The 22,473-nt window shown below is 40.4% G+C and overlaps 1 protein-coding gene across 1 annotated transcript in view; it reads right to left on the bottom strand.

Moving 5' to 3' along the window:
- STX7 (syntaxin 7) overlaps positions 1-22,473 on the bottom strand; it is a 44,219-nt gene that overhangs the window by 9,271 nt on the left and 12,475 nt on the right. The window contains exons 3-6 of the mRNA XM_066373211.1: positions 5,796-5,865; positions 2,240-2,333; positions 1,425-1,562; positions 436-488 (exon numbers count right to left, since the gene is read on the bottom strand). Coding sequence (XP_066229308.1) covers positions 436-488; positions 1,425-1,562; positions 2,240-2,333; positions 5,796-5,865 — 355 coding nt within the window. The remainder of the gene's footprint in view (positions 1-435; positions 489-1,424; positions 1,563-2,239; positions 2,334-5,795; positions 5,866-22,473) is intronic.

Raw genomic sequence — 22,473 nt, 5'->3', positions numbered from 1 at the left:
CAAAGTCAGAGAATTGCTCAGATTCTAATATGACATAAATATTAATCATATTTTATTTATATTACCTGTTACTGACACTTTTTAAAGTTATGACTTAGTTACCAGAAACTATATTGGGCAGCTAGGTATTTCCTGTTGGTTGATTTAAACCTCACACAAGGGAATAATGCATATCAAATAATAATTAAGAGATAATATTAATTTGGAAAAATAATTACAAAGTATTATTCCTATATTAGAATATTTTTATATATTTATATATTTTACAATATACTATATAATTTTTCAAAATTTTTATTTTTTATTTCTATAAAGTAATTTAAGACAGTCATGATATAATACACTGAAGGTTTTAATTCTGTGCTAGGGACCATAATGTATAAAACCTATCTGAATAAATATCTTTCAATCTCTATAATGTTTTAGAATTCTTACCTTTCCCACGATACAAGATTCCTTTCTTTTGAGCTCTCCTCAGGAAAACCGCCCTGAATAAGTTAGCAACAGAGTGGATTTGAGAAGGGGCAAAGAAAAAACACGAAACATCAAATTTTCCCTTATAGTAATCTAGACTGATTTACATGGAATGTAAATAAATATATGTGTAGAGGGAAAAAATTTTTGTTCCAATATTTTAGGTCAACTACCTCAAATAATAATAAAATTATATCCTTAGATGACAAGGATAACAATCATTAAATATTCCCAAAAGCCTTAAAATAAATATTATTTAAATAAAATGTAAACTACTCTTGGAAATGGTATCAACTAAGGACTTGTGATTTCCTTTAAAGACTAATTCAAAATTCCACTCTAAATTCTCCTTTCACTTATCCTCTAGGTTATATTTCTACAGATGAATATTCTTCAGTATTTGTATGATACTATTCTCCAGGTTAAATTTCTACAGATGAATATTCTTCAGTATTTGTATGATACTATTCTCCAGGTTATATTTCTACGGTGAATATTCTTCAGTATTTGTATGATACTATTCTCCAGGTTATATTTCTACGGTGAATATTCTTCAGTATTTGTACGATACATTCACTCTGTTCATTTCCATCTTCATACAACACAGGAGTAAAGTGCTCTCGACACTAGCACGAGCACTAAGCAACAGCTTCAAGTTCTAGTAAATGTGGGACTTATTAAATCTTTTCTGACAAAATATTTCTATATTTTTAATATAATCTGTAGTTTTTTTTGTTCCACAACCTGGACAAAATAACTACACAGTAATACATAACTCCATCACCGTCATCCTTCTTCAAAACTGAGCAGAAACACTTGGAAATTACACAACTACTGATTTTCCAAGACAGTCACAGATCTTCATGACTTAAAAGCATGCCAAGGTTGTCGCTTCAGGGACCTCTGCGGAATATCATGTTCACTTTTACGGCACCTTCTTACATACTTACGGAGACTCGGGAGCTGGCTCGCACTCGAGCTACGAACTCCTTCTCCTTCTCGGCAGCCTGCCTCTGGACCTTCTGAAAGTTTGTCAGTGATGTTGTGAACTCGGCCACTAAGCGATCCTTCTGTATTTTCCTTTGACGCTAGAGGAAAGGGGGATGGAAACCTACTAGAATCAAGCTGTGAAGTGCGACAGAATTTGCAAAAGTTGCTGCTCTTTATTTAATTCTGAACTTGTCACCCACTCTCCAATTACTGGGCCATACTGATTGATTCTCAAGAACATTTTGACAACATGTTCAAATATTGTCTAAATTTACCCTGATGGCAAAAAGGCCATAATGCTGAAATCCTTACTTCAAATTTTCATCCTAAAATTGGAGCCATGATTTTGAGGTTATTTTAAAGTAGTTCTCCTTTTTTTTTTTTTTGGAAAATAAAACCTTGCACTCTTACCTAATATTACATCCACTAAATAAGCAAGGAAATAAGTATGTGCCCCTAGGAAACCTCGCATGTTGAGTGAGCGCACAGGGGATATGAAGTTAGTCCTCGAAGGCCAGGAAACAATTACTCGGGAGGCATTTTCTGAGCACTTACTTAATTATGGGTCAGGGCAACTGCATGGAAATAATTTTTGCTTTATTGAACCACAGGATATTACCTGTGCAATTAAATATTGTTTTGTGTTCTGTGAAATAATCTCAAATAGAATTTCCCCTCCCAATTTCCTTTCTAGCGTAACAGTTCGCAGATCCCATAATACATCTGATTCCTTTCACATTCAATACATCAACAATGTGTTTTTAAAGCTTTATACCTGTTCACTGGGAGTGGTGGGCAGAGATCCAAACTCTTTAATGTACTTATCTGTTTCTTTGGCAAGTTGGTTAGTATACTGCTGATTCTGTTGCCTAAAGTGAGGAAACACATATTAAAGAAAAAGAATTATTATATTTCTTTTTTTTTTCATTTTTCTGAAGATGGAAACAGAGAGAGACAGTCAGACAGACTCCCGCATGCGCCCGACCGGGATCCACCCGGCACGCCCACCATGGGGTGACGCTCTGCCCACCAGGGGGCGATGCTCTGCCCATCCTGGGCGTCGCCATGTTGTGACCAGAGCCACTCTAGCACCTGAGGCAGAGGCCACAGAGCCATCCCCAGCGCCCGGGCCATCTTTGCTCCAATGGAGCCTTGGCTGTGGGAGGGGAAGAGAGAGACAGAGAGGAAAACGCGGCGGAGGGGTGGAGAAGCAAATGGGTGCTTCTCCTGTGTGCCCTGGCCGGGAATCGAACCCGGGTCCTCCGCAAGCTAGGCTGATGCTCTACCGCTGAGCCAACCGGCCAGGGCGAATTATTATATTTCTTTAAGTTACTACTCTGCCACTTGAATCAACTCTGGTGAATAGTTTTATAAAAATCACTTTTTTTTTATAGACTGGCTCCAAATTTCTCTATGAAAATAAAATTTTTAGGTTATATTCTTTAATAAATATTGAGGAAATATTACATGGGAAGATCTTTATTCACACAGAGATTTAAGTATAACCAGCCATTAAGAAAGAAACATGACTCAAGCCAATGTGAGTCTGTGAGATGTCTCATGCTTGAGATACTGGGGGTGTGGAAGCATTTTATCTGCATTCCCACAACTGGGAGGTTGTTAGTAAGTAAAGAGTGTCGCCTTAAACTTGGCCAATTTTAGGGTACATCTAGCCTCTCATATTTTTCTACCTGAGCATTTATATCCTATAGATACATAAAAAATAGAAAAAGGGGAAGAGGCTATAAGTAATAGTATAAATTTACTATTATTTAAGTTCACTGCTGAAAAAAATTGCATTTTTCCATAGAGTGAACAGGAAACAATAAAAACAGTAAATTATATCAGTATCTTGCTAGCTAGCTTCTAAGTAAGAAGTAAGGTTTCTAACTAAAGAACGTGACACTAAAAAAAGACTTGTATTCATGTGGTGCTTTATAAATTACAATATCAGTACTGCTCATTTATATTATTTCTCATTCTAAACATGTATAGATCACACGTAGGAGCCTTTAAAATAATGAGATACTACATAGGACTATGCTTAAATACAGATACCTGCACTTAACTAATAAGAAAGAATTATAACCTATTTGTATGTATGTCCTGAGTATCTTATTTTTAATATGTCTTTTTAAATCTCTAGAAAAAGTAATATAATTTAAATTCTAAAAAGAACACTAATGATGTCTATATATTTGAAATCTTCACTGTAAACCTTAGCAAAATATTGTAACTATTAAGAATTATGTTTTCCAACTCCATTTTACTTTATTTTAACCTTTTGAGTAGTATGAACGTTCATGTATGTCCTCGTGCCTCCTGACCATCCAGAGTATGACTGTAACAAAAATTTTTATTTTAAAAATGTGTAAGGCAACATTAAAAAAAAAGGTAAATGTATGTTCTTCTTGTTCCCATAAATTGCTTATCAAACAAACATGATTTTAAGTTAATAAAACTGTAACTGGGGCCCTGGCCGGTTGGCTCAGCGGCAGAGCGTCGGCCTGGCGTGCAGGAGTCCCGGGTTCGATTCCTGGCCAGGGCACACAGGAGAAGCGCCCATCTGCTTCTCCACCCCTCCCCCTCTCCTTTCTCTCTGTCTCTCTCTTCCCCTCCCGCAGCCCAGGCTCCACTGGAGCAAAGATGGCCCGGGCGCTGGGGATGGCTCTGTGGCCTCTGCCTCAGGCACTAGAATGGCTCTGGATGCAACAGAGCGACGCCCCAGAGGGGCAGAACATCGCCCCCTGGTGGGCATGCTGGGTGGATCCCGGTCGGGCGCATGCGGGAGTCTGTCTGACTGCCTCCCCATTTCCAGCTTCGGAAAAATGAAAAAAACAAAACAAAAAAAACTATAACTGGAACTAATTTCATTTTTTGAAAAATAACTCACTCCCGGGTGTCAGCAAGCATGAAAAAAACTCACTACTCACAGGGTTTATAAATGATGGTTTATTATTTAGATTTGGGCATTTTTACCAGCCTGACATCCATATACAACAGAAAAGTACAACACAAATTGGAGATAATTATAAATTCTTCAACCTGTACTTCACAAAAATATGAATTATTACCTATCATTTAATTTTTTTCTTCATTTTTCCTTCCAGAGCAAATATTGTTTGGCATGTCATTTATTACATAATATGTAACTTGAAATTTATAGCTGTAAGAGTGCTGAACTAAGACTTAAAACTCAGCTCTAGACTGATGTTGGGCAAATCATCAAACCCCCAAATAGACATGTTTTCCTTATAAGCAAAATAAAAATAGTTCTTTTGATTGATTTCACTCTAGTTTTAAAAGGTTCACATGAGAAACTGTGTTAAAACAGGTGGTAAAATCTGTAACACCACAAAGTATTATTGCTGTTCTTCTAACAGCATATTAGTTTACTGAAACATGTATTATAAAACTGTTTTTAAAAAAAAACAAAAAAAAAAACCCAGCCCTGGCCGGTTGGCTCAGCGGTAGAGCGTCAGCCTGGCGTGTGGGGGACCCGGGTTCGATTCCCGGCCAGGGCACATAGGAGAAGCGCCCATTTGCTTCTCCACCCCCACCGCCTCCTTCCTCTCTGTCTCTCTCTTCCCCTCCCGCAGCCAAGGCTCCATTGGAGCAAAGATGGCCCGGGCGCTGGGGATGGCTCCTTGGCCTCTGCCCCAGGCGCTAGAGTGGCTCTGGTCTCAGCAGAGTGACCCCCCGGAGGGGCAGAGCATCGCCCCCTGGTGGGCAGAGCATCGCCCCCTGGTGGGCAGAGCGTAGCCCCTGGTGGGCGTGCCCGGTGGATCCCGGTCGGGCGCATGTGGGAGTCTGTCTGACTGTCTCTCCCCGTTTCCAGCTTCAGAAAAAAAAATAATAATAATAAATAAATAAATAAATAAATAAATAACAAACCCCAGAAACTAATGCTTTCTAAATTTAAGAACATAGGTATAAGCTTTTGGGGAATAGTTCATACTGGATATGTACTAGATAGAAACCAAGCAAACATATGATCACTGTAACACTGTAGGGATTGGTAACTATGGGAAGTAAATTACACACATGCAGAAGCTTAGAGTATTATATTTCAAAAGCCATCAAAAACAACCTATTTTAGAAGTGTAAGAATAGTCACTAAAGAAGTCATACCTTTAAAAAACAAACATCTGTCTACCCTGGATGGGAAAAACACAAAAGCTTGGTGCATATAAGGGAAAAGAAATACTTTTTTAATTTTCCCTTGTTTTTTCTCCAGTAAATGTTACACTACACACTAGCAAAGAAATATAACAATAGTTATTTTTCTCATCTTTTTCCTTTTTCCTTGTTTTGTTCAATTAAATACTTACAGCTGTTGCCGTAATTCAGGGGAATCTTGAGGTGTCCCAAGTTGATTCAGAGTTCTCTGTATTTCCACAGCTATTAAAATGAAAAAGAAATGTATAACTGTTATAGATGTTATGATAACAGCAAATAAGTTGGAAATTATTATAAGCAATTAGCCAGTTAGAAAGAGATAGAAAAACAAAGATAAATATAAAAACCAGTTAAAAAGAGAAATAAATGGCTTAGTGGCATGTAATTAGTGATAATAAATTAACTTTCAAGAGGAAATCGTGTGGAGGCATCAACACAGGACACTGACTTCTGCTCCAAAAGGACTGTGTCCTTCCCTCTCCCATCAGAACATTTAGTACAACGGCACAGGCACTCTCACTTAAAAGTTGTAAGAAACATAACTGTAGCAATTGAATAATTCATGGAATATAAAGTAAAAGAATTATAGTTAATAAATGAGGGAGGAATAACAGAAGTAGAAAACAATCATTTTTCAATTATCTCTGTAATAAGTGACTCAAGCAAGGATCATCAAAGAATGCTAAAACCAAACGATAGTCACAGGAACTTAAATTATCACCATATAGATGACATTAATTATATATAAAAGTGCTAATTTCATCACAGATGAATTTGCAGCTTAACAACAATAATCAAATGTAGTGCAACCAATGGTACAGACTGACACTATGAGCATCCTGACAATGCAGTAAGAAAGTCACAATATGACCAATGCATTCTTCTTACCAAAATATTGAACCTGCATCTGATCATGAAAAAAAGCAATCAGACAAACCTCAAGTGGGATCATCTACAACACTGGCCTGAGCTTTTTAAAATGACAATGTCACAAAAGGAACAAAACTGAAAGCAAGAGAATTTTCTAAATGGGAGAGCCCAAAATAATAAAACACACAAAAGGTAATAAGATTTTTGACTGGATTCTAAATTGTAAAAAATGCTATAAAAAAAAACTGTGGGGACGATCGAATAATTTGAATTTGAAGTTTGAATTTGGAGTGAGAAATATTAAACAAATGTTGAAAAAGTGCCAACAATTGGTGGACCCAGGTGAACGGTATATAAAATGTTTACTGTACTATTAACTTTTTTGTAGGTTTAAAATACTTAAAATTAAAGACCAGGGGTTTAAAATTCATGCTAAACTCACAAACCGGAAGTCTATGACCACTGCAATAATAAACAAAACAAAAAACTAAAACAAAACAGAAAAAACAGCTCTTCGCAATAGGGAAGGGTCCCACAGTTTTGTGTATGTGTGTGCACAAATAAACTGCCAAGTAGAAGTAAGTTGAAAATCCATCTCAAGGTAAAGAACTTTCACATTTCCAAGAACTAGAGAAAAATAATCCAACCCACCTGTTCTTTTCATTTAAAGTAAGTGGTTTACTTATATAGCTTAACTGCTCTAAAACAGCCATATATATTTATGGGATCAAGGAAATGATTGTATTCCAAAAGATAAGATAACTTCTGTTCACTGAGGATGATGTAATGAAAATTGCTTGCAAGTCAAAACTGAAAAATATAAATACTGAAGAAGAATCACATAGTATAAAGCAATTGTTAACCATTCAGTTAGTTTCAAAGGAATTTCTTTTCATTTTTATTTTGGCAGTAGAATCTTATTTTGTAGGATGGAGAATTCTTGTTCGCTGTTTTTAACTTGTGGCTGCTTGCAATTAGATATATATATATATATTTTTACCTCAGCAGATGTTCTTGGACTATCTTATGGGGGTTTAAAGATTTTATTTTTTTTAAAAAAAGCATGTTGGACTAATGGAAGTATAGAACCTACCTCTCTAGGGATTTATTTCATCTCTAGAGGGTTCTTGTCTTTTAAGCAGGTCAAAGTAAGTGAGAAAGAATAAACTGTTCAATAAAAGATATCAGGAAAACTCAAAAACCACTTGGGGATTAGAGGACCCTATCTTACCTCAGATAACAAACTAAATCTGCAACAAATTATTAATTTAAACATTAAAACTTGAAATCATTAGACTGCTTCACAATACTACAAAAATGTATGTATTACATGATCTAAGTTATGATCTTGGAGTGAGGTATAAAATAGTATCTAAATATGACACAAAACTACAAACCATAAAGGAAACTATGACAAACTGACAAAACAATGTTTAAATGATATATGAGAACCATATGCCTATGTTAAAATACATATAAATAACGTGTTTTTGTGTATACATGGGAGAAAATCTCTGTAGCATATAATGAGCAAAGGGTTAATATCCCTAATATTGAATAATCTATGAATTGGTAATAAAAACAGCCCATGGAAAAATGAACAGAAGAGATCATCTGGAAATTTACAAGAAAATAAAATGTAAGAAATTCAACTTCATTGGTAATCAACTTTTCACATATCCAATTGGTAAAAAAAATCAAGAAAAATAAGCAAGTAAGAATATAATTATAATCAAAAGCCTTAAAAACAAAAGGCAGGGCATATATAAGAAAGCAGGAAGGACACCATGTTGTATGAGGATCTACTTCTGATAGGCCAAGTGGGAACCTACATCCACCAAGAGGTTAATTCCCCTAGTTTCTTTTCTAAACAGATATATGGAGCAGCAGCCCGTTCTCAGCCTTTCTGCCTAAGGGTCGTACAAACCCTGACAAGCTGTGAGTGGCGATCCCTCTCCATTCCCATTCACTGGCTTTTCTGGAGGCTGCAGAAGATACCCAGTCCCGATGTTAGCAGAAGCCTATCCAGAAAGTGACTCCAATTGCAATGCTCTTCAAAATGTGGTATTTATTTGAACAGATCATCACATTGGCTGGCACCTTGTATAAACCTGCTGATACAGTAAGTATACTTTGCTGTATCCTAAAAAAAAAATAGAAAACATGAGAAGGAGTTTGCTTTCAATTAGATGAAAAACGAGCCTTAACTGTGTGGTCTTGTTATGCACGCTCATATCTCTAGTACAAAAGCAGTTTCCGAGGACACCGATCATCTCTCCTTGCAGGACACTACCCTAGTCCAACACATTGCTCATATCTGCTTTTAGGATTTGGAAAGCAAGAGCAATATATACTTAGAGGCCTTGGAAGGATGTAAGTATGACAGCAAGTAGAAGATAAAATCTATGAAAATATAGGGTCCTAAATAAAGAATCTCACTCCCTTAATCTGCATAGTTTGTTGACATGCTCCTGCAAAGTAAGTGATAAAGTACTTTCCTTTAGAGTCTCAATACAAAGAGGCAACAGAGCTTGGTGAGAATTATGCTGTTTCAACCCATTTTACCAAATGTCCCAAAGGTTTGCCAGCTCTTGCTTCAACTCTCCGAAAGAAAAGGCTATCCAGCCTGTTCAAGTGGTGGTACAAGCAGCTCTACCACCTGGCCTTGATGACCCGGTTGATTTAATGGTAACTCAAGTGCCTATGTATTATCAGATGGTATGTAAAAGCAGTCCCAAGTCCCACCAGAAAAAAACCCATAGCAGTCCCTTAGAATCCTGAGGCAAAATCATGCTGTCTTTGGCAAACCCATGTTATCCTTTTGAGGAACGGTTTTGATCTTGCTACTGAGCCCTGGATTAAAAGTAAACAATGGTGTATACTAGGTAGCCAAGTGACCCGAGCTGCCCACTATGCCTTAATTGTTATGTGACCTCGTTGATATATCTTACTATATACATTCATTCTATGCAAGTCTGTCAGCCTGTCCCTCACCCCAACTCCTACGGCACGGATTCCCCTTGTCCAATGAGATAATAAACTAGTAATAGAGGAATAAAAGCCATATATAGGCTCGCCAACATGGACTTCCCCTTCTCAGACTAACATGATTACTGGCAATGCCATATACCAGTTTGTAGCAACAGCAACCAAAAGTAAACACGGGATACAGCACTTCTCTCACTGGTGTCAGCAGCCACTGAGTGGCAAGATGATTATGCTCCTCCCACCGTAGTGGAGGCAGAATGTTATATTCACTGAAATAGTGGCACTGTAGATCATCTCAAGGTTCTGCCAGCTTCCCAATCCATGTACTAGTCACAATCACGGAAAATACTTCACACACCAGTGCTTCTGAACAAGATATCCACTTTACAGAGGAATAAACGAGCAGATTCTCCCAGGACACTGGGATTCACAGCCCTGCCAGTACTGCATTAGCCAGAACGTGCTGGGCTTCTGGAATGGTTAACGGCCTATTGAAGACACAATGACGGTGTCTCCTGGGAGACAGTATCTTGGAAATGTGTCCTACAGGATCTTCATGCTCTCAAAGGACAGCCACTCCAGGGTGTCCGGAAAGAAAACTTAGATTTGGCAACTAAGGGGTAAAGCAAAGAGAAATATTTCACATTTACACCAAACTGCCCACTGGCAAATTTTCTTCCATCCCTGGAGGTGTCTTAGAGATAATATAAGAAATGTAACCACGTCTTCACCTTAGTGGAAGCCGAGATTGCATCTGCCCATTTGGTGCCAGGGTAGTATAATGTCGCTGACAGAGGAAATTGTGAACAGAAGTAAGCAAATCATACCAGTGTGAGAGGGAGAGGTGCAACAATCTTAGGAGAGTGGCCGGAGGGAGCCAAGCAGTCTGCCACGTTTAATCATACAAGTTAGCACCACACAGCATGGGAGCGGGAGCAACGAGAACCTTAGTTTGAACGTCTGTGTTACCCCAAGCAGCCAATGTGCTGAATGAAGACCCCAGGAACACAGAAAGACTACTGAAGGAGAGAAGTATCCCTACAAACTGCACCCTGTTTTCAGAGGAAGAGCAGCAATTACAGACAAAAAAAAAAAGAGGTTTCTGGGTAGATGACAAATAGGATGGCGATATGAAAAACTGATAATCACTTCCAGTTTCTCCCACATCATGTCTAATGGGTTTCATTTCATTATTTAGCCCGTGGTCTCGTGAATTTATGGGATAGTTATATTCAATTTTAACTGGCTTATGTGCAACTTTAAAGAAAACTCTTGAAACATAAAAATGAAGAAACAAATTCTTCACGTAACCATAAAGAGTTTCTTGAGGAAAAATTTACCTAATACATGGAGGTAGACTTAAATCAAGGTGCACCTCTTCGCCTGACTGGGCAGTGGCGCAGTGGATAGAGCATCAGACTGGGATGCAGAGGACCCAGGTTCGAGACCCTGAGGTCGCCAGCTTGAGTGTGGGTTCATCTGGTTTGAGCAAAAGCTCACCAGCTTAGACCCAAGGTCACTGGCTTGAGCAAAGGGTACTCGGTCTGCTGAAGACCTGCGGTCAAGGTACATATGAGAAAGCAATCAATGAACAACTAAGATGTCACAACGAAAAACTGATGATTGGTGCTTCTCATCTCTCTCCGTTCCTGTCTGTCTGTCCCTATCTATCCCTCTCTCTGACTCTCTGTCTCTGTAAAAAAAAAAAAAAAAAAACAAAAACAAAGAAAAAAGATGTACCTCTTCAAGAGTACAATGAACAAATAAGAAATTAGTTTTACACTTTTCATTTTTCATAATTTGGAACTATTTGAGTCATTATTTCTAGGCAGAAAACTTTAAAGTATATATTAAAATTTTTATAACATCAAGTGAACAATATTCCCTATACATCCAAAAGAGTGTATTGCTCTTTCCTCAAAACCAAAACAGTCCCCTCTCTGAACCTTCAGTTTTACTCTGCAAGACGTGGGTCTGCTGCCCTCTAGTGAGTCACTTAGAAAATGCTTCACAGCAAAGAACATTCAGGCAGTCCGGAGGTTACCAACAAGATAGGTTCTGTAGGTTTTTTCTTAAATTGAATTTGTATATAAGTTGAAACAGGTAGCTTTATCTATTAAATGCAACTTAGATAGATGTTTGTCTTAACATAGTATTTATTTTTACCTTTCTATGTATAACAATACTTAAACATTTTTTTTTCCTTTTTTTTTTTTTTTTTTTGGTAAGAGGAAGGGAGGCAGAGACAGACTCCCACTGAGCACTGATGTGGATCCACCTGGCCAGCCTACTATGGAGCAATGCTCTGCCCATCTGGGACTCTTGATTTGTTGCAACCGAAGCCATTTTTTAGCACCTGATGCAGATGCCATGTAGCCATCCTCAGCACCCAGGGCCAACTTGCTCCAACTGAGCCATGGCTGCAGGAGGGGAGAAGAGAGAAAGAAGCAAGAGGAGTGGGGAGAAGTGGATGGGCGCCTCTCCTGTGTGCCCTGACTGGGAATTGAACCCAGGATATCCACATGCCAGGCCGATGCTCTATCACTGAGCCAACCGGCCAGGGCCACTTAAACATTTTCAAATACAACCTTAAACAATCTTGGATGATGCAGAAGATGATGGACTTGTTGGAGAGGATGGGACTGGGTGCTAGAGAGTCAGGTTTGATTCTGCTGCTGGACTTGGTTTCTTAAAGAAGGCATCAAGGGAGGTTTGTACAGGGCTTTTCTTTTTCTCATCATAAATGGCCCTATAGCATCTCAGGCCTTTGGTTACTGCACAGTAAACTTTGGTGAACCTCTCCGTATCAGGATCTTGCTCCTCTACTTTTGCCATTTCTGCTCTAAGGAGACAAAAGGCATTAGCTAACTATTCTGTAGGAAACTTTTTCAGTTCTAGAGTTTTTAGGTCCCTGTTTTCTTCCCTAAATGCTATAATCTGATGCTCTGGTTCCATAAAGTCTTCATTGGTTAGCTCTTTATCATGAGGGTCAAGTAACTCTATGATAGCATTTTCCCTGATGAGCAACTGCCGTTGATTACCTCCTGGGGCTCCATTCATAAGTACGAGTTGTAAGTTAAGTCGATGTTTGTAACTCGGGGACTTACTTTATACACATTTTTAGTTATAAAACTGCAGGCACCAGTTGGTATCAAAGGCTATGTAATATAAGTTCTGTTGGAGTTCACCAAAGACCAGGGAAGACACTGTGACCAGTGCAGTGGCAGGCTGCAGACCACCCTCGCAGGCACATGGAGCACCTTCAGATAACTGTCTCCAAAGAACGGAGGACAGAATACAGCTATCTTCTCTTTTAGCCTGAAACACCACTGTTGCTCAACCCAAATAAGTCAGAGTTGTAACAGCCAATCACAGAAAAAAATGATTAGTAAAAGCCTCGGCAAGTGACTCTGAGATTCTGACTCCATCTCACCCACACCAGACCGAGGAACAGGCAGAGTTTAATGGACCAGGAAGCAACCGTGGGGCCAGGCAGTCTGATCTGGAAACCTAACCCCTCTTCAGCCTGGCTGATGACCTTGGCCAATACACCCAACGTCTCCAAGATATTACTGCCTCAAGAGTCAAACAGAGAAAATCACCTGAGTTATCAGGAACTTCAACCGACACAATGTATGCGAGCACCTTGTACTGGATATACGGTGAGAACTCAATGAGCTCACACTATAAATTGGTTTGTTTTTCTCCTGAAGTCAGAAACGAACAAGAAGAATATTCTTACCAACATAACTTATTAATGTGAGTCATGCTTTTGGGGAATACTAAAACTTAATTTCTAATATACAGGGGGTCCTTGGGTTACGACAGTCTCGACACACGACGTTTTGAGTTTACACTGCTCACTCCCATAAATGCTTAAAACAATTGAGACATGAATGTTTTGGCTTACACTGTTAGCATCATACTTACGTACTATGTGGGCTAACTAGTCTGGCTGCGTGTGGCGGAAGAATACGCAGCAATGCGCCGTATGAGTGTTGGCGTCTCCCCGCACACTTCCCTACACCATTTTGGACTGTTAAAAGCGCAAGTGTTCTGTTTGTGTAGTTTTGTTGGTAACTTTTTTCTGTTACTACAGTACTGTGTACAATACAGTATATTAATGTCCTTTTCCTTTTTCTGTGGCTTAGTTGTGTTTTTATGTTCTAGATTATGAGTTTACAACTGTGTTAGGATAGGTAAATGACAGGGTAGGGTGTGTTTTGACTTAAACCAAAATTTGGGTTACATCACTGTCATAGGAATGGAGTTGTGTAAAAATCTGAGGACCCCTGTGGTGATAAGAATTGGAGAGATAATGATACATATCAATTGATACAAGATAGTTACAGCCCATACTTAGGAGGGAAGCCTCAGCTAGCTGACAAGCATCTAGTGTTATATGCAAGTGACATAATTGAAACTAAACTGGAAAAAAGAAAATAAGTAAATGTTAAAAGAAACAAACTCTGTGGATTCCGGCCAGGGCACATAGGAGAAGCACCCATCTGCTTCTCCACCCCTCCCTCTCTCCTTCCTCTCTGTCTCTCTCTTCCCCTCCCTCAGCCAAGGCTCCATTGGAGCAAAATTGGCCCGGGGAATGAGGATGGCTTCACGGCCTCTGTCTCAGGCACTAGAATGGCTCCAATTGCAGCAGAGCAATGGCCCAGATGGGCAGAGCATCGCCCCCTGGTGGGCATGCTGGGTGGATCCCGGTGGGGTGCATGTGGGAGTCTGTCTGACTGCCTCCTCACTTCTCACTGCAGAAACACACACACACACACACACACACACACACACACACACACACACAAAGCCTTGTTTTAGATTCAACTCTTCCCTCATCTATGAAACAGATGTTGTACACATCTGTTTAAACAGTGGTCTAGAGGATTACAGATGATATATATGAAAACTGGTAAGTTGACTACAGTTAGAGAATCACTAGGTTAGGTTCACTACAAGGTACAGGGTGCATGGTATAATGCATCACAAGACAATGCCTGTATCGGGGAGTTGAAAATAAGTACCAACTCAAAAAGTTTCTAGGACAAAAAATCAACTGAACTCGGTCTATTTCACATATCAAGAAAAACCAAGGCAAGTGTATTATAATTGCAAGAGCGTATCACAAGCGGAGAAACTCCCTAGAGAATCCAAAAGACAGCTACTAAAATAACTGTGGGCTTTCTTCCAAATAGGTTCTGTATCCCATGCTCAGTCTTGTGACCTAGACACGGAGCCTGTCTTCTTTGTGGATAAAAGAACAGACATAAAACGTAAAGAGATGGGGTGGATCTTCCAAAGGCTGCGTCTCGAGTGGACACGCGCCCCACGGCCACACCCACCGGTTTGCTGCGCTGGCCTCCCCAGCCCCTGAAGCAGATCCTGCCTCCACAAAGCAAACTCAAATTTAGAACCCATTTAACATTAAATTTCTCTCTCTCTCGCTCTCTTTCTTTTTTAGGGAGAGAAAGAGGGGACAGACAGGAAGGGAGAGAGATGAGAAGCATCAACTTTTGTTGTGGTTCCTTAGTTGTTCATTGATTGCTTTCTCACATGTGTCCTGACCAGGGGGCTCCAGCAGAGTGAGTGACCCCTTGCTCAAATCAGCGACCTTGGGCTCAAGTCAGCGACCTTGGGCATAAAGCCAGCGACCTTGGGCATCAAGCCAGGGACCTTTGGGCTCAAGCCAGTGACCATGGGCTTTTGAACCTGGGTCCTCAGTATCCTAGGCCAACACTCAATCCACTGTGCCACCGCCTGGTCAGGCTCTCACTGGTTTTTCTTTCCAGATACTTCAAAGGTAGAAAGGCATAGAGGTTGACAAAGTGGGCACTTAGGGCATTTTAAACTTACTATAAGTTAACAAAGTGGTTTAAATCTGAATACATGGTTTTAAAAATGAAATACAAAAATGAGTTATTTTACAACTATATGTAAACAATACTTTGGATTTCTAAGACGGCCAGAACATCGCAAGCTGTCTCTTAGCAAAGATATTCAGCCCTAACATTTTATCACACAGACCTGCTTCGTTTACCAGATCTCAGAGCCTAGAATCAGAAGCAACAAAGGCCCACTGGAGGTTACGGCCCTTAAGAAGGTGATTTGTGCAACCAGCAAACACAGGCCAGGACGTGGCGAGGCTGGCCTCAAATCTGCCTCTGAGAAACCTTCTCAGGGTTCCCTCCCTGCTTCTTAAGTCGTATGTTTAAAAGAGACAGTGCTTTGTTACAGGTTATTGGAAAAAAAGTTGTACTGTCATGGTGTCTCTATCCTATAGTTCTTGAAAAACCCCAACCAACCTGTGTAAATTTTGGAGTTATGGAACAGACCTTTGCTCTAAGCAAAATTCTATATATTTTCAAAAATGGGAGAACAGTACAAAATGGTGAAACCACAGTTTGTTTCCTCCTCAAGGTTGTCTTATATGTGCCACTTGAAGACCTGCAAACTTTCAACAGCTTTTTTTTTCTTGTTTGTTTTAAAATCTGGACGGCGCCCCGGCCAGTGGGCTTAGTGGATAGAGCGTCGCCCCAGTGTATGGATGTTCTGGGTTCCATCCCGGTCAGGGCACACACACGAGAAGCAACCACACAAAAAGTGCTCAGAACATGTACATGCGGCCAAAAGCAGCAGATCCAGAGTGAGAAGCCGCATGCGTGGAGCAGGGAGACTGCAGGGCGCAGTAGGGGAGGCAGAGCTCCCAGATGTCACCAACAAACATCCACTTCCAGAACGGGATCGCACTCTGCGTGGGGCCGGGCAGCTGAGAAGGGACTGTGCTCCCTGCTGGGAGAGGCGGAAGGGGAGCTGTGAACCACACTCAAGGGCCCAATCTCGGAAAGCACCACCTTGCTCTAAGAGGGGCAGACTCCTTACAAAGAGGTGGCAGCGCATCTTGGGGCCCATGGAGTGATGGGGACGCATAGGACTGGAGGGCAAAGCCCTCCCAACCAGGCTAGTTCTAAGGGGCAGAGGGAAACAGTACTGCCTCAGGGCAGGACCGAGAGAAAGGAGACCTTGAGCAGAGAGACAAGGCACTTCCCTCCCTTCTCCCTTCGCAGCACTCTCCCCCGAAGATCATACTCATTCTACCAGGTAACAACAAAAAGGACAGCGATACACAGTGTGTCTGAAAAGTCATGGTGCACTTTTGACTGGTCACAAGAAAGCCACAAAAGATGACAGAAATGTGAAATCTGCACCAAATAAAAGGAAAACCCTTCCAGTTTCTGTAGGATGATGTGGCAGCATGTGCGCATGCACAGATGATGATGTAACACCGTGTATACAGCGGAGCAGCCCACGGCCATGCCAGTCGAGATGTGGACGGTACAGAGGAAAGTTCAGTGTGTTCTGTGGCTCGCTAAATTCAGATCCGTGACCAAAGTGCAACGTGAATATTGGCGCGTTTATAACAAAGCGCCACCACATAGGAATGACATTACTCGGTGGGATAAGCAGTTGAAGGAAACCGGCAGTTTGGTGGAGAAACCCCGTTCTGGTAGGGCATCAGTCAGTGATGAGTCTGTATGGGCTATACGGGATAGCTACCTAAGGAGCCCTAAAAAATCTGTGCGTGAGCCCACATCGAATTGCACTGAATAGGTATGAAACTGGGAGAGTTTTCCTTTAATTTGGTGCAGATTTCACATTTCTATCGTCTTTTGTTGCTTTCCTGTGACCGGTCAAAAGTGCACCATGACTTTACGGACACACTGTATAACCATACACAGACAAATATCAAAATTTATGAAAATAGCAAAACCTCTATAAAGAAAATGCAGAAAGGAAAAAACTGTTACCACAAAGCAGATATGGTGAAAATTATAACCCAAAATAGTGCCACTATTTTTTTTTTAACTCAAAGAGGCAATAACAAAAGAACTCATGAAGAGATGGCCAGATAACAGGCACTGGCAAAGTGGATAGGAAGCTGGAGGAACTCAGGAAAGTGAAGGGCAAGTGCAGACAGACGGCTGAAGGACAAGGAGCACAAGGAAGGCAGACACAGAAGCAGGAGCGCCATCGCCACTGCCCGCTACAGCTACAGTCACTGTGGGTTGCTTAGGCCACAGCCCACCCCCACCCCCACCACTTTCTGATGGTTTTAGCACCTGGCTCAATGTCACTCCTAATTTGTCCCCACTCCTCCTGATTTCAATATACATGCTAATGACCCTTCCACTATCCTGGTCTCAGTTCTTTCCATATTTACCTCCAAATGATCTTGTCCTCTACCCTTAGTCACACACTCCAAGATTTTATCAAATGTCTTCTCATTACCCATAACCGTAATTCTTCCACAAAGTTATCTTCATGCCTACTGCTTACAAATCAGCACCTCCTGTCGGTCTAGCTCACACACACTGGTTCCCTGACTCCAACAAGCCTCTGACCCACCAGGACCTACCACCCTGTGGTCCTGCCACTTTGCCACTTTCCCTCACACAACCTCCTCCTGCCCCACTCTTCACTGGCCCCCGACCCAGCTTACCCTCCGCAGTCAGTCATCACATCGCTCTGTTGCAAATATCCTCAAGTCCCTCGCTCTATTCATCCTGACCGCTAGACAAATCTAAAACTCTGAGACCAACACCGCGCCTCCTCCATTACATGAATGTGCCATATATCATTTAATCATGCTCTGCTAATGGACATTTTATCCTTCAGATTACATGTTTCAAGGTTGGAGAACTTACTGTTTATGCTGCCTTTACAAATACATCCTTCTGAGTTCTACATAGATAAAATAAAGCATCATGCTGACTAAATGATACAATTCTCATGTCTGTTTCCATACTCCATTTATTTAAATGCTCAGAACATTTGTTCTACTCAGAGTAGAAGCCTGAGTCCTTACAATGGTCTGCAAGGCTCCACCCAGCCCCACCCCAGCTCCTGCTACCGGTGCTCTATGCACATAGCCACTATGCTACACCCTGGGCTTACTTCCACCTCAGGGCCCTTGCACCAGCTGTTGCCCTGTCAAGAACATTCTTTCTCCAGATATTGAAAAATGCATTCCCTTACTTCCTTTAAATATTTGTTCAACTACCATCTCATCATTATAGGACTATCCTGGCTCCTGATGTATCCCATTTATAAATGTAATCTCCTCTCCAGATAACAAATCCCCTCTGGGATGTTCTTGTCATTGTTGCTTTTCAGGACACTTAACATCTCTTTTCAATACACTATATAATTTATTTTATGTCTGTTTTCTCTTAGGTATTTTGTTTATTTTATTCACTGACTATAGCATCCAGACACTGACTATAGCATCCTAGGACTTCACAGGTATTCAATATGCACTCATGGAATGAATGCAAGGTAATGCCCTAGAGTAATATAAGACATGATCCAAATGTATACTGTTATGTGGACCAGACTGTCCTGGATTCAGATACCAGCTTTCCCACTTAACAGTTGTATGAACTTGATCAAGTGACTTAACTGCTCCAAACCTAAATTTTCCAACAGGGGAGAGCAAATAACAATGCACAAAGAATAGATATAAATATCCAATACAAGGCACAGAGTAAACATTCATGAAAGATGATTAAAAGATACTTATATACCTTCCAGAAATTTCTGAATAAAGAAGGGTGTATACACAGGCAATATAACACAGATAAAACCACTGGATGTACTATCAGGGCCAATCTGCCCCCCTGTCCTCCCACACTGTCTGCAGTCCTATGTGTAGTCACAAATAAGCAGGTCTCAGTTGAATTTTTAGCTAAAGGCTTCCACACACCCCAGTAGGAAAAGAGTCCACAGGCTAGGTGGGCATCCTGATGCTGTCTGCAGGCATTCTCTCGGACTTTAAAAGGGATGAAGACCGAACAATCCCAGAGAAGTAGATGGCTACACCTCATAAAGGTAATACGCTACTACAGTGGTGGTTTCTTCAAGTAATGATCATGATAGTGTCACTACAAGAGGAAGGAAAACTGGAAAAAATAAATGTACCGAGACTTACAGAACACTATTTTGAATAAATTTTAGGTTCTTCCAATTTAAATATTAGGCAAACAAATTAATAACTAATTTAAGAAAAAAAAACAAACAACAAAACCCAATCTGGAATAAGTAGAAAAGGCAATTACTATTTATTTATTTTAGTGAGAAAGAGAGAGAGAGAGAGAGAGAGAGAGAGACAGATAGATGCAGGGACAGACAGGAAGGGAGAGAGATGAGAAGCATCAACTCTTCGTTGTGGCATCTTAGTTGTTTATTGATTGCTTTCTCACGTGTGCCTTGACTGGGTGGTTCCAGCAGAACGAGTAACCCATTACTCAAACCAGCAACCATGGGGTCATGTCTATGATCCCATGCTCAAGCTGGCGACCCCACACACAAGCAGGTGAGCCCGCACTCAAGCTGGTGACCTCAGGGCTTTGAACCTTGGTCCTCAGCATCCCAGGTCCATGCTCTATCCACTGCGCCACCACCTGGTCAGGCAAAAGGCAATTACTCTTTACTGAAAACTATTGCTCAGTAAATGGTGAAAACAACAAAGGATCCAAGAGATGAAGATAAGAGTCATTAAAACCTCTTCCATATGACAACTCTTCAAGTATTTGAAGCAGCAATCCCAGCTGCCCTCTAGGTGAGGTGTCCCCAGTATTTGCAACATGCTGTGTGTACCAATGCTGCACAGGGTGATCTCTTCACCCTGTTCATTCTTCTCAGTCTCTTCCCATTGTTCACATTCATTAACAGTTTCCTTTTAAGAACTGAATTCACACAAAGATAATGTGCCTTTCCTTTAAGATTTCCTTATATACCTTGTTTCTTCTTTATTAGGATAATTTTACACTGCAGTCAGGGCAGCTGAGAGCTGCCATCTTATTACACTGTCTTCCTTCTCTCCAGTGTCACATCTTGGAATCACAACATTCTCTTTTCTACAATTTTCTGTTCTAGCCTTTGTCAACCAACGATCCCTAATAGCCTCTGTATGTAAATCTTTGAGGGATACAATTAGGCATAAACACATGATTCTCTGCCATAGAAGACATTATAGACCAAATAACAACAACAGTAACAAATGTTGGCACTTAGAAAAAATAAAGGCTAAAAGATGAAATAGAAAAAAAATTCACAAGCCAGTATCTTATTACCAAATGAGTAGAGGGGACTGCTGCCAAAGGAAGAAAAATAAAAACATATCCGGTGGCTACTACCCCATTCTTTGAAAATAGATAGATATAACTTAAATATACTTAAATAAAAATAGGTTCATAAGAAAAAAAAATAGGTTCATAAGAAAAAAGAATAATTAGAGAAAACAAGATAATCGATCAGGGAAGACATCTCTAAGGAAGTGACCTTTGGGCTGAGAACTGAACACCAAGAAGGAGCCAATCACATAAAGGTCTGGAAGATGTTTGAAGCAGAGGACGAGCAAGTGCAAAGGCCCTGAGGTTAGAATCAGAGGATGGTCCAAGAAGCAGAAAAAAGGCGACTGTGACTGGAATGTTGCAGCTGCCAAGGGGGAAAGAGGTAGGAGGTGACAATGGGGGGCCAGGAACAGATCCTGGAGGATGCTGCAGGGCTTGAGAATCACTGTTGACTATAGTGCCACAGGAAGTCACTGCAGAGTTTGAAGCTGTGGGAAGGCATGATCTGATTTATAGTTTTAAAAATTCACCCGGAACAGACTGTAGCTAGGCAGGAATGGAAGCAGAATAACCTGGAGGTGGCAGTCATGCAAAGAAGTGAAAGCAGCAGCATGGACATGGGAGGTGACAGCTGGGATGGAGAGAAATGGGCAAATTAGGCCAGCAGAACCAATAGGACCTGACTTAGATCGAATATGGGGTATGATGACATGGAGTACCAGGGTTTGGAACTGGAACCAAGAGTAACAAAATTCATGTTCAGGATAAAAGCATGTAGATGAATCACATAGAGGAGCAGCTTCCTGAAGCAGCCAGAAGTCATATCTCAACATTTTAATTCATAAAACAAAAAGGGTTCACTCACAATTGGTCATAAAAAGCACTCATGTTTGGTTATGTAGGAGAAGTCACAGGAGAGAAGAAAAAGTTGTCGCTCTTGGTTAAAATTCCCTTGGAGAGGACATTAATTTCCACACCTATCTCTGTTTAATGTCAACACGTTAGGCATGAAGAAAATCACAATGGAATCAAAGTTACTGAAGTTTTTCTCCTGGGGGACAATAAACATTTTCAAAGGTGGGATATTAGCAGTAGATTATCTATCTCATCTAACTGCACTTTAAGAGGGAGAAATGTAGGAAGGACAGTTTTCAACTCTTTTTCCCTATAAACTGCCTTCTCATCCACCAATGCTTACCAACAGGAAAAAAAACACACTCCAATCTGAGTAAATACACACAGTTCCAGTAAATTCACTAACTGTTTAAGATTGGAACTGTTTTTTCAAGAAAAGCTTGCCCTGGCAAGAAAAAAGAGAAGTCGATATTAGCTTCCCTTTTATGCAATCATGTGTTAAGATGCAAAAACAAGCGATCCCTTCACCAGACTATTAAAAAGAATTGTAGTCATTCTCGTAAGTAACAAAAGGGCTCACATTTGTATAGGCTTGGTATTTCATCTTACAGCCTTAAGAACCTTAATGGGGACAAGAGCCAAGCCCTGGTCCTTATTAATAAATGAGGAAAGTATCACACAGAATTAGAAGCTAATTACAACACAAAGTAATATTTTCTCCAACTTTAAACAAGTCTATATTGGACTAACAGCTTTTATCTAAAGCATAAAAAAAGAAACAAAGATTCAACATAAACATTTTTCAGTCACCACCTAATCTTTGTAACATGGGTTCAAGTTCAAACATTTTATGCCTCCCTAGAAAGTCCTGCCTTCCCATATCTTCTGGAAAACAAACATGCGTGCACATGAGAGTGGGTGTGTGTGTGTGATAAATTTTGCATTTTGTACCTGAAAACTTCTGAACTCAAAAATTCAGATG

This window comes from Saccopteryx leptura, chromosome 3 (genome assembly GCF_036850995.1).
Source record: "Saccopteryx leptura isolate mSacLep1 chromosome 3, mSacLep1_pri_phased_curated, whole genome shotgun sequence".
In the NCBI taxonomy this organism is placed as follows: Eukaryota; Metazoa; Chordata; class Mammalia; order Chiroptera; family Emballonuridae; genus Saccopteryx; species Saccopteryx leptura.
Note: the sequence above shows the minus strand (reverse complement) of the source record. Positions and strands in the feature narration are given on the sequence as shown.